We start from the raw sequence: 13,698 nt of genomic DNA, 5'->3' as shown, positions 1-13,698 counted from the left end.
ATTTGCCCAACCACATCTGCGAGTTTAAATATCAGTTATGATATCGAAACATAATATAAACTCAGATGCAATATGATAATATACCTGGGAGTTCTAGGTTTGTGTTCGCAATCACTTGAAAATTGTCAAACAATCTAATTATGACTGGAGATTGAGCTAGATTGATCTTAGGAGCATCTATGATGACTTCATCAATAATAGTTGGTGAGATGAAACGAATGAGGAATGAATGATCAGTTATCTTGTACATGCTTGAGAACCTATCAACCTCAAAACGATCGACTTACACAATGGAACTGGCTTTCAAAGATGGCATGTAATGATTAGCACGTCCGGCGGGAATAAACTCATGAATCACAGAATCTGCAAATAATATTATTCAACAAAGAATCAGGAAATCAATTAAAAATAATCTATACTATTTTCCTTCCCTAGGCCCGGCCCACAGAGAAAGCCGAAAAAGCAAAGGTTTCCGACCTTCATAAATATATATTAGTTTCGGCCATCAATGTATAAAGTATCCTTTAGTTTAGTGGTATAAATGTTGGTGTTTATATCTCAATAACCCGGGTTCGAGAAATAGACTTGACACTTTTTCACACTTTTTTAAAAGTGGGACCCACAAAATGCTGATGTGGCGCGCTGAGGAGAGAGCAAAAACTCAATCATTATAATATAGATTTATTCGTTAAATAGTTTTAATATTTTGCAATACCACAATTTTTTTTTTATCATAAAATGACAAATACAAATATTGGTATCTTAAATATATCATCATTGTTGAAGAGTTAAAGTATTACAACTCATTTTAATTATTTTTAAGACTTCATATGTACAAAAAGAAATTAAGTTTTGCGGCCGACATAAATCACAAAAAACAGATAGGAAACATCAATTGTAAAATGACGAAAGAAGATTAGGTTTTCTGCTTTCGATTTGCTTACTATTAACTCTCCATAAGTGATTTCATTTTTTACCTCTATAAAATTGTGCTTTCGTTCTCGTTTTGGTTTCACTGATATGAGTTTTTTTCTTTTTTAATTTCTTCTGTGAATTCGGTGAATTACACAATTGTCAATTTAAAGAGATGGACATCTGGAAAAATTAGTTCCACTCCAGATACATATATAAAAATTAAGTTTTTGAAGAAAATCACCGTCAAACTCTATTCTTAGGTTAGTGTTCAAATCTATTTATCAAACTGTTATAAAATATAAGTGCAAACTCGAAATATAAATGTATGTCTAGTATATATTCACTAGTTCGGTCTAAAAACATCTATTCTAGAACAATAAAACAAATTACTTATTTTATTAACCTACGCTTTTGAGGTTTAGTTACTTAAGAGTAAACCGATAAATATATATATATTAGAAAAAAACAAATATTAGACGAATGATCAAATCTCTCATTCTTCGAACAAACTCAAAAGGAGGTGATTGGAATCTTATAATGATATTTTATTAAAAGCTTTTTAGAAATAAAAATCAAGACTAAAATATTTAATTTGAATGAAATAATATTTATATATATAATTCTTCCAATATTAAAAATCAGTTCGATTTGAAGACTTGTATTTCTGAGATTGTCATGATCAAATAACATATTAGAAACCACATATTTAAAAACTAATTTGTATACATAAAATTATATATATTAGAGTAAACACATAAATCAAAACCAATACATTTTCTTTATTTACAATCTTGTTTTTGGTAAATAAATAAAAAAAATCATTTTATTTACTTTATATAGTATATACTTAAACTTTAGTGATATTGACATAGATATATATCTATATATATATATATATATGTATAGTATATTGCAATATAAATATTTATTATTGACACTTCCTACTCATATGATTTTATTAACATTTGTATATTTGTTGTAACAAAAATTTAAACCGTTAATCACAACACTTTTAATGTGAGATTTATCAATACAAATTTCAAAATTAAAATATCAAGATCTCAATAAGTTTTCAATGCAAATTTTGAATTTTATATTTTTATATAGTTTATAATTTAATTTTAATGATATTAATATATATATATATATATATATATGAATATCTATTGAGATTCCATATTCATACGATTTATAATCATTTGTATCTTGTTTGAACAAAAAACGTTAAACCATTGATCATAAAAAATTTCAATGTGAGACTTTTACCATATTTAGTAATTTCTAGTCCTTCTAAAAAATTCAAAATATAACATGTTAGAAAAAATGTCAACTTTTTTATTATATGATTAATGTGATTGTTTATTTTTTTTAATAATATAAAATTAAACAAAAAGAGAGAGGATAAAAAAATGGTTATCAAATATGTATTATTCATAATCATTAACTGTCATATATATGTTAACCGTATTAAGTAATTCCGTAGCTTTTATTTAAGAAAATAATTGAAAAAAATCTTTTGTACACTAATAATCAATTTAATAGTTAATTTAATAAAAAAATAGTATATATTTATATGAACCAACTTATTTTTCTAAAGATTCTAAGAATCATCTTATTGATGACACGTGGCTACGAAAACATGTTGTAATGTTTCAGGATTAATATATAAGAGATATGTTTTTAACATTTCACGACAAAAAAATAACAGTTTTCTAAGAAAACACTGAAAAACACAGTTTATGAGCACAAAGAAATAAATACGAAAATAGTCTGCATTCAGAGCTGGAAGCGCTACGATAAACAATGAAAAGCATGTTGTTTCATTCGATATACGAGCAATTGAGGACGGACTGCAAAGACTTAATAGCGATGTTAGTTGAATTGCAAGTATGACCAAATTTTTTAACAAAGTTAAAAGATACATATAGGATTGAAGAGAAAATTCTATGATTTCAGGATACCTTATATTTTTATGAGACAAAATGAAACATTAGATTTCTTAGTTAGTTAAAACCATTAGATCTTATCACATAATTTTTTTTTTTGTTTTATTGGTTATTTTATTCTGTTCAGATTATCCATATCATCTGAAACTTAATTAATATAACCATTTTTGTTATAAAAAACAGTTTTCTAAATTTCAAGTTCGAAAATAGAATTTTATAGTCGTCATAATCTCTCTACAAACACTATAATCATTTGTGTCCAAACGAGATTTAAATATGAAAATATAGAACTACTTTTTAAACCGGCTGAATTTAGTAGTAGTTTGTTTATTATTTTTCCTAACTCTTACCAACAGTTGATCCAAAACATATCTTTTCCCAAAACATTTCGGCACTATTATTTTTTTTTTGAAAAATATAGTTCTTTTTTTCAAGGATATAAGAGTAAAATAATCTTTTCATTTTTACTCATTTCATACTTACTATTTCATTTTATAATATAAATATTTTTTATAAAAACTTTTTTTCAATTTTGTACAATTTTATTAATTAATAGTGAAATTTTGAAAAATTCATAAAAGTGAATTTAATAAATTATTATTAGTTTATAGTTATTGGAAACAGTGAATCAAAACAATATTTATATTTATAATTAAAATTTAATATTTTATTAATAATTAAAAATTAAAATATATTCTCTATATAAACCACAAGTCACATGACCACTAGAATTTTGACACATGGCAAAGCTTTACAAATAAAAATTAAAAATCTATGTTAATTAAATATAGTGAAATTAAAAACTAAAAGATCACTAGTCATGTTTTTCCTTCTAAAACTAAAACTACAATAAAATCAAAAACAAAAAATTTTAAATATATATTTTATTAATTTTTACAACGAAAACTAAAAACCAAAAACTAAAAACTAAAAACTAAAATCACCATTCGTGTTTTTTTAAAAACTAAAATCTACTGCAAAATCAAAAAACCAAAAACTAAAATCTAAATCCAAAAGCTAAAAACCAAAAGCCAAAAACCAAATTTAAAATCAAAACAATCATCACCTATTTTATTTTATTTTATTTTTTTGTAACCGCGGGTTTCCGGCGACCGTGGTCAACCGACTATTCCCGCGAGGCCCACGGTACTCCACGTATTCTTGGGATTTAACCCTAGCCCGAGTGGCCAGCGGAACTCGAACTGCGGGTACCGTATTAGGGGTTTTTCCCTCAAGTACCACTAGCCCAAGGCCGCTGGTTAAAAAAAAAAAAACAATCATCACCTATTTAATCAGAAAAAGAGAGAAGTTACAAAATTTAATTTAATAACTGTTTATATCTTCTACATCACAACCAAGAAATACCCATCTATTTGTTTTCTTCACACATTTTCCGTTATGTTGTCAAATCTCTATTATTAAATTGTCGTTGACGCATTTGTAACAAGTGCAAACTTTATTTGAACGTCTTTGTTGGTTTGTGTCTTTGTTGGTCTCACTGCAAAGTTTCAACAATGAAGATTCCAAATCCTAAAAAAGAAGAAGAAACACAGAGATTTTCACAGCAACACCAAAAGTCAAGCCACAATCTATAGCAATGGTAAATTATTTTAATTACATAATCAAATTCAAATAAATTTAAAATTTTGCAGAGAAACTAATCATGTATTATGCTGTGTTCTAAAACAAACTCGCAAGTTCTACTAACGGATTTTCAACTTGCTCCAATATGCATGGAAAGCAATGGCTAAATGATATCGCAAATGGTATATGGTATATAAACTCACTGTGTCATAATTTACATAAATCAACTAATTCATGCGTTTGGTTTCAAATTTCAACTACCAAATGAGTTCGATATCATAAAATCATGAAAATTTTAACTCATATCTCATGATTTATTGATGGTGAGAAAACCTCTTTGAAAATAATTTAAATCATATCTACTATTTGCTATCCAGACATATATAACCATCCACGAATAATAAATCAAATAAAATATTTTCAATATATTTTAAAATATTTGTCTTGGTAATATTATAATATGAATTATTGTTTTACCTCTTCCCACTCCTTTTTACAACCCTGAAATTTGAGACACTGTTATTCAGATTCATAGAATATTTGGCCAAAATTAATTTATTTTGACTAAAAACGATGACATGATTAATAATTTTAAAGGCAGTAAAATAGACCCCATGTAGCATGGAGTTATTTATAAACCAAAAGAGGGGTAAAAAGTAAAAAGCTCTATTTTAGATATCAATAATTTACACCGTTACCAAAAAAAATAAAAATAAAAATAATAATTTACACCGTTTCTTAGAAGAAAATTACATACAATACACAGAAAAAGCTAATAGGAAAAAGTGAGCTACTACAATAATTGCCATACAGACATGTTTCTTCCGAAATTAAAAGAAAACTATTTTTTATAATATTTTCAGCATTTTTCTTGACTAAGAAGTAAAAAAAAAAGAAGTCAATAGGAGCACTGAAGTCTATGATCTCTGTCTCTAAGAATCCCATTGTACAGAGCCATCCTGTTAGCAGGCATGTCGTTTCTACAAACCGAACCGGTCTTCTCCGGTTCAATCACCGGTTCCGGTACGATTCTCCGGAGATGCTCTCTCTTGCGATACTCTTCACCGTTCCCTTTCGGCTCCTTCACATCCTCTGCAAATTTCACCTTCTTCCTCTTCTTCCTCTGTTTCTTTTTTTCCTCTGCATCAACAAAACAAGTTCAGAAAAAAAATTCTACCCGGAGGATGATCGGAGAAGACAAAAGGGTACCTGAAGAAAGACATGAGCGGAGGATCTGTTGATCATGGAGATCTGATGTTTGGTTGGTAGAGAATTGGCGGGAAATCGCCAGAAACAGAGCAGTGCTTGAGAAAACCATGGCGGTAGCGATTACGACTCCGTGAGAGCAGCTCAGCATACAAGCCATATGTATGTATGTATGTATGTATGTATGTATGTATGTATGTGTGCTCAAGATCCGGATGAAAAAGACAATAGAAAGAGATGAAGTTTAATTTGCACTTTTTAACTTTATCTTTCTTCTGAGTAGAGGTAGAGTAGAGAGGTTGTTGATCAATGAATGAGTTTAAAACGAGAGCATGTGTGTGTTGCAGAGAGATTGGTCGCACCAACAACGTCACGTAAAAAGTACTGCTTGATATTGAACGGTGAGAGATCCCTTCTTGGGTCTGAAATAAATTAATGGGAAAAAGTTCTGACAAAAAATCATAAATTTGGAGTTTCTTTGTGTGCTATTGGAAAAGTTGAAAGAGTGTGAGAGATTGGTGTTTGGTTTAGTAGTCACAGGTTTATAACAAGATTCACTTCATGTATTCATTTATAAGGTAAAAATATATTATAAAATGATTAAACTTATTTACTGTTACATTTTTTGGGAGGGGGTTAATTAAACTATGTCCACATAATTGTTAAAATCTTTTTTCTATAACATAATAAATATCGGATCTTTTAGGTGCAACGAATTTTTGTATAAAATTAAAATTTTATTCACGTTGATTACTTTAGCAAATTAATAATTTTTGTTTGTCATCATCAGTTTGATATCTTTTAATGAGTACTAGGGCTGTTCCCGGGCTACGCCGGGTTATTTTCCATGAAAATGTTAAAATAGAATACCATATTATATTAAGACATTTGTTGTCTAAATTATGTTAAATGTAAAATATTGGTAGGAGTAAGATAATCATTGAATGATAAAAAAATAGAAAAAGTAATATCGATGGGTATTGGTACTTACTGATACAATGATTATTTTAATTGACGTAGGAAGCATTAATGTAAATTTAAAAACAGTTGACTGTGTCGTTTGCTGTCTTGTTATGCCATCAGACTTAGGATCGCAGTTTGTTCCTCTTTTGGAAGCGTTGTATGATATCAATGTCATTGTCAAAGTAAAAGCGCGATCCTGGTATAGTTGTGTGTGATAGTTTCCCTGTAAAAGTGAAATATTTATAAGCATTTAGTTTGACATAAACTTTATGTTTTGTTTGTTACCTTCATGTAACCGTGGAATGATACTTGTGATGATTACGATTTGGTTTTTCCGGGTAGTATACGGTTTAACCCCCTGAAATTAGTTGCCTCGTAGTTAAACGTACCACTTTGGATCTGTAAAAATTTATTGTATTATATATTTTCTGGTAAAAACAAATCTTATCTAATTAAATGTTAGTACATGTCTAAACGCAATCCAATGATGATCTTTGTATTTGTGTTGTGGTTATATATATCACTTCCTTGGATGAGGCATATTCGGCCAACAACATCTTTGGAACCAATTTTTTTAAGTTACAAAAATAGAGAATTTATTGGTATGTGAGATAGGTTTTTTTTTTTTACCTGGGAGGAAATTGGTGGCACTTGCTAAGCTGATCAACGGTGTAGTGTTGGGGAGGGAATATGTATGAAGGAATTGGTGGAATATTTTCTCGAATTTGTGTAATAATTGTTGTCTCATTGATATTGATTATGTATGGATGAACGGTAAGCTTGTACCGTTGGTTATTGGAAAGAAGATTAAAATATCTAATGTGATAAATTTTCCCTTCCTTGAACCGTTGGTATATTTTGTCAAACGGAGAAAAAGGCACCCTCCCTTCCATTTTTTGTTCTTGTTTAATGGTTAAAAGCAATCATTTCAAAAGTAGTTGGAGTAAAAAAACATGGTATTTTTTACACAAACCTGGATGTCAAGACTAGGCCTGGGCATATTATCCATAATCCGGAACCGAACCCGAACCCGAACCGAAAAACCCGAACCCGACCGGTTATGGATCCATCAAAATACCCGATCGGTTCTGATATGCTGATACTTTGGTTATCGGGTACGGTTCGGTTTAATCCGAAACCCGAATTGACTCCGAAATAACCGAAGTATATGTATTATGTAGATAAGTATATACATGTATATGTATTATACGATTTCGACAATTACCAAGATACAAACGACGCTTTACAAACCACCCTTTGTTATTTCCAACATTGCTTTTGCTTTCATCATAACGCTCGGGGCGATTCCTCTTCTTCATATTTTCGAAAACCTAATCAAATTTCCCTATTAAAATCGAAGGTGCTTGCAATGTTCAGAAGCACAAACTGGCAATTCTCTCTATCTTCTCCACCATCTTTGATTTCGAGAACTCGATCCGAGGTAACTACTTGATTTTGATACTTGTTTATGGTTTTAATTGATGCGTGTGTGTGACTTGATTCGATTCAATCTTCTGTGATCATATCGAGTCTTCTAAGTGGATAAACGTTTTAGGATTCGATCTTTGTTAAGAAACTATATTATAGGTGTTTTAGGATTACAATTTTAGCTTAGTTGAATTGATAACTGATTTTTGTTTAACTTGTCTCAGATGGATTCATCATCAACTCCTATCCGAGTTCACCTTGACAATGAAGAAGAAGAATTCCGTACTCCTGATAGTGGTGGCAAACGTAAAGAATCCCCTGGAGCCAGTGGAGCAACGAAAGATGGAAGTAAAGTTGCGAGGATTCTTCCTCCGAGGTCTAAAATCTGGAGCCATTACACAAGGACAAAGGAAAATCGTGACAAATGCCTTTGCCATTACTGCAAAAAGAAGTTCTGTTGCAAATCAAAGTCAGGGACATCAAACTTGTTGAAGCATCTCACCGTATGTAAACAATACTTTGCGCATTCAGATGGCCAAAGCTCTACTCAACAAGTCATTGATGAAGAAGGCAATCTGGCAGATGCGAAGGTCAGTGAAGAGACTTTCAGAGAAGCAACCAATGAGATGATGGTGATAGGGGAGTTACCATTAGCTTGGATAGAAGGTGTGGCTTGGAAACACTTTTGTACCAAGGTATGAGAGTCTACTGTTATAAAAATATATAATTTATACATAGTTAAGTTAACTAGTATCTAACATTATATGTCATTTGTGTAGATGAAATTATGGAAGCCTGTGTCAAGGAGAACATCAACCAGAGACATTGTGAAGATGTATTTGCAGAGGAAGGCTGCTATGAAGAAATGGTTTAAAGCAAACAAGCAAAGAGTATCCATCACTACTGATATATGGGTGGCTCAAGTAACCCGTAAGTTTCAATCTTAATGTGTCTGTTAATTTAGAATTTCGAATTGGTCTTAATGTGTCTGTTATTTTACAATTTTGAATTGATCTTAGTGTGTTTGTTATTTTAAAATTTTGAATTGATTTAAATGTGTCTGTTATTTTAAAACTTTGAACTGATCAATGTGTCTATTATTTTAGAATTTTGAATTGATCTTAATGTGTTTGTTATTATTCACAGGTGCAAGTTACATGGTGGTGACTGCACATTACATTGATTCTTCTTGGCGCCTGAAGAAGCTCATCATCGGATTCAAACATGTAATCGATCACAAAGGTCAGACAATCTCTAGAGTTCTTTTAGAGGTCTTAGCTGATTGGGGAATCAATAAATTGTTCTGCGCAACGGTTGAAAATGCTACTGCAAATTCATCTGCTTTGAGGAGGTTTCAGGCTGAGTTCTCTTCACAGTCTCCAGATGCTTTAGTTCTAGATGGAGAGTTCATGCATTTGAGATGTAGTGCACACATCATTAACTTGATTGTGAAGGATGGGATGGCTGATGCAGATGAGAATGTGACTGCGGTTCGGAATGCTATAGTCTATGTTAGAGCTTCAGGGAATAGGTTAACATCGTTTGAGCAGAAAGTTGATTCGGGTAGACTGACCAGAGGAAGCTTGCCTTTAGATGTTACTACTAGGTGGAACTCCACTTATCTGATGTTGAATACGGCATTGAAGTTCAGAGTTGCGTTTGATAAGATGGAGGCAGAAGATAAGCTCTACAACGATCATTTTTTGGAGGTGACCGACAAAGGAAAAAAAGAGAGAAGGACCTCCACGGTACAATGACTGGAGATCGATAGAAAGATTATGCAGGTTTCTAGTGATCTTCTACAACTCCACCTTAGTTGTCTCTGCGTCTACATCTCTCAACGCTTACCGGTGTTATGAAGAGATTGTGACCATAGCAACTAACCTGATGGCGCTGAGCGAAAGCATGGATCATGAACTGAAGGATAAGGCAGTGGAGATGTTCAAGAAGTTTGACAAGTATTGGGATGGATTAAAGAACATCAACAAGATGTTAATTGTGGCAACAGTTTTTGATCCAACAAAGAAGATGGTGCTTGCGACAATGTGTTTTGATGAGCTTTATGGCGAGGACAGCTTGGAAGGGAAAGAGATGTACGAGTCTGTGATGAGTGTCTTGCGGAGTTTGTTTAAGGAGTATAGTGAAAGACATAGGAGATCATCAAGTGGGCAGACTGATCAAGCAACTACCGGCAACACTCAATCATCTCAGTGTTCTCGAGAACTCTCCATGATAACACCTGATTTAGTTGATGATGGTATAGGTTATAGGAGGATTGACAGAAGGTACAAGTCCATGCTAAAGTCCATGCTAAAGGTTGATGTGTACCGAACAATGGTTGAAACAAGACATTCATTGTGAGTCAAGGGTGCTTACAAATGAAGAAATCCTTGAGGACATTGAAGAGCAAGAAAAAATTGAAAGAGGTATGTGATTTAACATTCTAACTTGTAGTATATTTGCTTAAATTTGGTTTGTATATTGATCTGCCTATCTTTGTCTTTGGATCAGAGGAATTGATGGCTTATCAGGAGTAAGCTCTTCCCGAATATGACCAAGTTCTTTCACCACAAGCTGGTTGCAGTCTATGACTCTATGTTGCTGTCTTTTGTTATCTGTTTTCCTCTGTTTCTTTTTCGGTTTGAGACTTTGTTGCAGTTTTCATTTTAAAAATTTGTGTTGCTACTACCGGAAGTATTGATTATCAGTATTGGTGTGTTGTTGCAAACATTTTTACTAAATTTGAGTGGCATGTTTTTTAGTTCTTAACTTGATCAGTTTACTTTGTGTTGTTAATAAAACGTGAGTTAGAACTTGGTCATATTCTAAATTTGAGTGGCAAACGTCTAGAAGACTCAATCATTTAGAAGACAAGCATTTGCTTACTTCATATTTGTCCAAACGTGATCAATTTACTTCATATTTGTACTAACTACTAAGCTTAAGTTACAAGAATTTTTTTGTTTAGTTTGTTTTCTTTTGAATTTTACTTCAGTTAAATCCGAAACCGATACAGAAAAACCCGAACCCAATTGATATATGGTTACTTCAGTATAATCCAAACCCAAACCGAAACCGAGGTGTTATATCCGATCCCGATCCGAATTAAAGAATTTCTTAAAATGGGACCTAGGAGGTGTTACAAAAAAGAACCGATATCCGATATACCCGAACCGAACCCGAACGGGTACCCGAACGCCCATGCCTAGTCAAGACAAATGAAAGTTGTTCGTAGGAAAGCGTTTTTGTTTTTGTGGTTTGTGATAGGCCACATCCTAATGATCGTAACGATTATTGGTTGTGGTTCGAGGTTGGCGCTTTGGTTTTTATGATCTTCGGCTGTGTGTTCTGCACACATGAGAATGAGAATTATTTTGTATTGCCCATCTTTTATTTTTTGTATATTTTTATAAGTGGGTTGAGATTTTTTAGGCACAGAAAATGCTTTTAAACTTATTTATTTTAGGGGATAATCTTCGATAATTTGGAGTTATTTTATATTATTTTAATCCCAAACGCATAAGTGATGATGTTTTAGCTTTTATTTGTTTGATTTGTCAAACTTTTTTGGTTGTCCAAAGTACAGTCGATCAGTTATATGTATTCTCTGTAGAACCTCAACTCTTGCAAATATAAACCAAAAATGCAACCCACTATATCATACATAAATAATAACCTGAATCTCTTGAAAATTTAAGTTTGTTATGAATTATGTTTAGAAGCAGAATAGTCAGTATCATTATTAAGAGCAGATGCTGAGGTCGTAAAACAAAGAAGCAGAAATCATAAATAAGGTGGTGGAATTTTTGACGAAGAGGGTGGTAGATGTGATGAGATTTTCTTGAGTTGAGAGCCTGGAAATTATTTTGAAAAAAATCAATAAACATAGCTTAGTAATAGGAATCAATTTAATTAGTTAATAGAGTAGGGAGACGTACTTGGAAGTAGCGAGGTATCCATCACCAGGGAAGGAGTTTTAATTCTGAATCATTTCTGGGGGTAGCTCGAATACTGCGTAGCAGGTAAATGTGAATTATTAGATATATAACCACTGTAAGAACCTTCAATGAGATTCTGAGTTTTCAATATCACTTACTCTCATGGGAAGAAGGCGGTTGAAGATTTCTTTGTAGACTATGTTCTTCACTTTTTGTTTGTATGAGTCTTCGCCTTTGATGATTTTTAGTCCTTTTTTGCTTGTTACACGTGAGAGGGCCACGTAGAGCTGACCATGTGCGAAGACCGGTCTAGGTAGATATAGGATAACATCTTTTAAGCTTTGCCCCTGGCTTTTGTTGATTGTCATTGCATAACACAATCTGATAGGGAATTGTCGTCGACGTAAAGTGAACGGTAGCTTTGTATCCCCATGTAAGAGGACAATTCTTGGGATCAAAACTTCTTTTCCAATGTGTGAACCAGTAATTATATCTGCCTTAAGCACTCTTTCGCCTATGTGGGTCAGGATCGTACAGGTACCATTACATAATCCTTTTGTTTGATTTATGTTTCGCAGAAGCATAATCGGGGCCCCAACTTTGAGAGTGAGTTTATGGGATGGCAAGCCTGGAAACTCCATGGAGTTGAGATACTCAATGGCGTATAATGTATCATTTTGGTTAGATTGAGTTTCTGAAACCTCAAAGCTATCGTAACTGTAGTAGTCTTTTGACTCCCCGCCGGTTTTGGAGATTGTATATGCATTAATTTCATTGACTGTATCATTTCGCGGTGTAAGTATAGCTTTATCAGTGTAGGAGCTTTGGGAGGCCTCTATTTGGTTGACATCACCATAGGCAACATCGATAACTTGTTTTAATGACTCATCCTTAGTCTCTTGTACCAATGAGTTTTCGACGGTTATCATTTGGTCATGGTAGCCATCATCCTCATCTTCTTGTCCGGATTCTGGACGACCTTCCCCGACCTTGAGAAACCACTCAGAGAACTTTTTCTCGTCCTGATTGACTCACATATTTGTTTTTAAAGAGAACTTGTGGCAGCTATTCCATAGATATGAATGACTTATCGAAGCTAAGACAGTATCAGCTCTACTACCTTGTGGAATTACTGGTAGGATCTGTCTAAAATCACCACCTAACAAAACAGTTTTACCGCCAAAAGTTTGATCTTTTGCGGGTGGATTTTTTATATACATTATGTCTTTCAAACTTTTGTCTAGTGCTTCGAAAGCATGCTTGTGTGTCATAGGTGCCTCATCCCAAATTATGAGGTCCGTTTTCTCGATTAGTTCAGCCAGCATTGTATTTGGTTTGATGTTGCAGAGCTTATTTTCGTCGAGCTTCAAAAGAATATCAAAGCGAGAATGATTTGTTCTCCCGTTTGGTAGTAGCAATGCGGCTATTCCTGAAGAAGCAACCGGGAGAACGATTTTTTTTCTCGAGCAAAGTCTGGATATAATGGTTTGGTATAGGAATGTTTTTCCTATGCCACCTACACCATATACAAAGAATAGTTTCCCATCCTTTTTATCAACAGAGTCTAAGACTGATTCGTAAATCGCACGCTGCTCGGCATTAAGTAAGTTGTACTGCCAGTCATGTCTTAGTGTTTCCTCAACAACATCGTAATTTATTTCTTGGTTCCACAAACTGTTCCCCGATTCTTTTAGCAAAACAGGTTTGATCTTTGGCAT

The 13,698-nt window shown here is 32.8% G+C and overlaps 2 protein-coding genes across 2 annotated transcripts; both read right to left on the bottom strand.

Annotated features, from left to right (window-relative positions):
• Positions 1–5,092: 5,092 nt before the first annotated feature.
• Positions 5,093–6,181, bottom strand: LOC106298964. The gene is made up of 2 exons (XM_013735092.1): positions 5,655–6,181; positions 5,093–5,585 (listed from the first exon to the last, which is right to left on the bottom strand). The coding sequence occupies exons 1-2, from the start codon at positions 5,809–5,811 to the stop codon at positions 5,344–5,346; spliced, it is 399 nt and encodes a 132-aa protein (XP_013590546.1). The 5' UTR covers positions 5,812–6,181; the 3' UTR covers positions 5,093–5,343.
• Positions 6,182–12,105: 5,924 nt separating this feature from the next.
• On the bottom strand, positions 12,106–13,698 carry LOC106297434 (ATP-dependent DNA helicase pif1-like). Its single transcript, XM_013733671.1, has 3 exons — positions 13,215–13,698; positions 13,084–13,139; positions 12,106–13,002 (listed from the first exon to the last, which is right to left on the bottom strand). The coding sequence occupies exons 1-3, from the start codon at positions 13,696–13,698 to the stop codon at positions 12,106–12,108; spliced, it is 1,437 nt and encodes a 478-aa protein (XP_013589125.1).

The sequence above is a fragment of the Brassica oleracea genome, chromosome C6 (assembly GCF_000695525.1).
Source record: "Brassica oleracea var. oleracea cultivar TO1000 chromosome C6, BOL, whole genome shotgun sequence".
In the NCBI taxonomy this organism is placed as follows: domain Eukaryota; kingdom Viridiplantae; phylum Streptophyta; class Magnoliopsida; order Brassicales; family Brassicaceae; genus Brassica; species Brassica oleracea.
Note: the sequence above shows the minus strand (reverse complement) of the source record. Positions and strands in the feature narration are given on the sequence as shown.

Coding starts and splice junctions, on each gene's coding strand:
- LOC106298964 (XM_013735092.1), bottom strand. CDS start 5,811: ATGGCTTGTATGCTGAGCTGCTCTCACGGAGTCGTAATCGCTACCGCC. Junction 5,586..5,654: donor CCGCTCATGTCTTTCTTCAG/GTACCCTTTTGT, acceptor TTGTTGATGCAG/AGGAAAAAAAGAAACAGAGG.
- LOC106297434 (XM_013733671.1), bottom strand. CDS start 13,698: ATGCCAAAGATCAAACCTGTTTTGCTAAAAGAATCGGGGAACAGTTTG. Junction 13,140..13,214: donor TTTCGAAGCACTAGACAAAA/GTTTGAAAGACA, acceptor CTGTTTTGTTAG/GTGGTGATTTTAGACAGATC. Junction 13,003..13,083: donor AAGGTAGTAGAGCTGATACT/GTCTTAGCTTCG, acceptor TGAGTCAATCAG/GACGAGAAAAAGTTCTCTGA.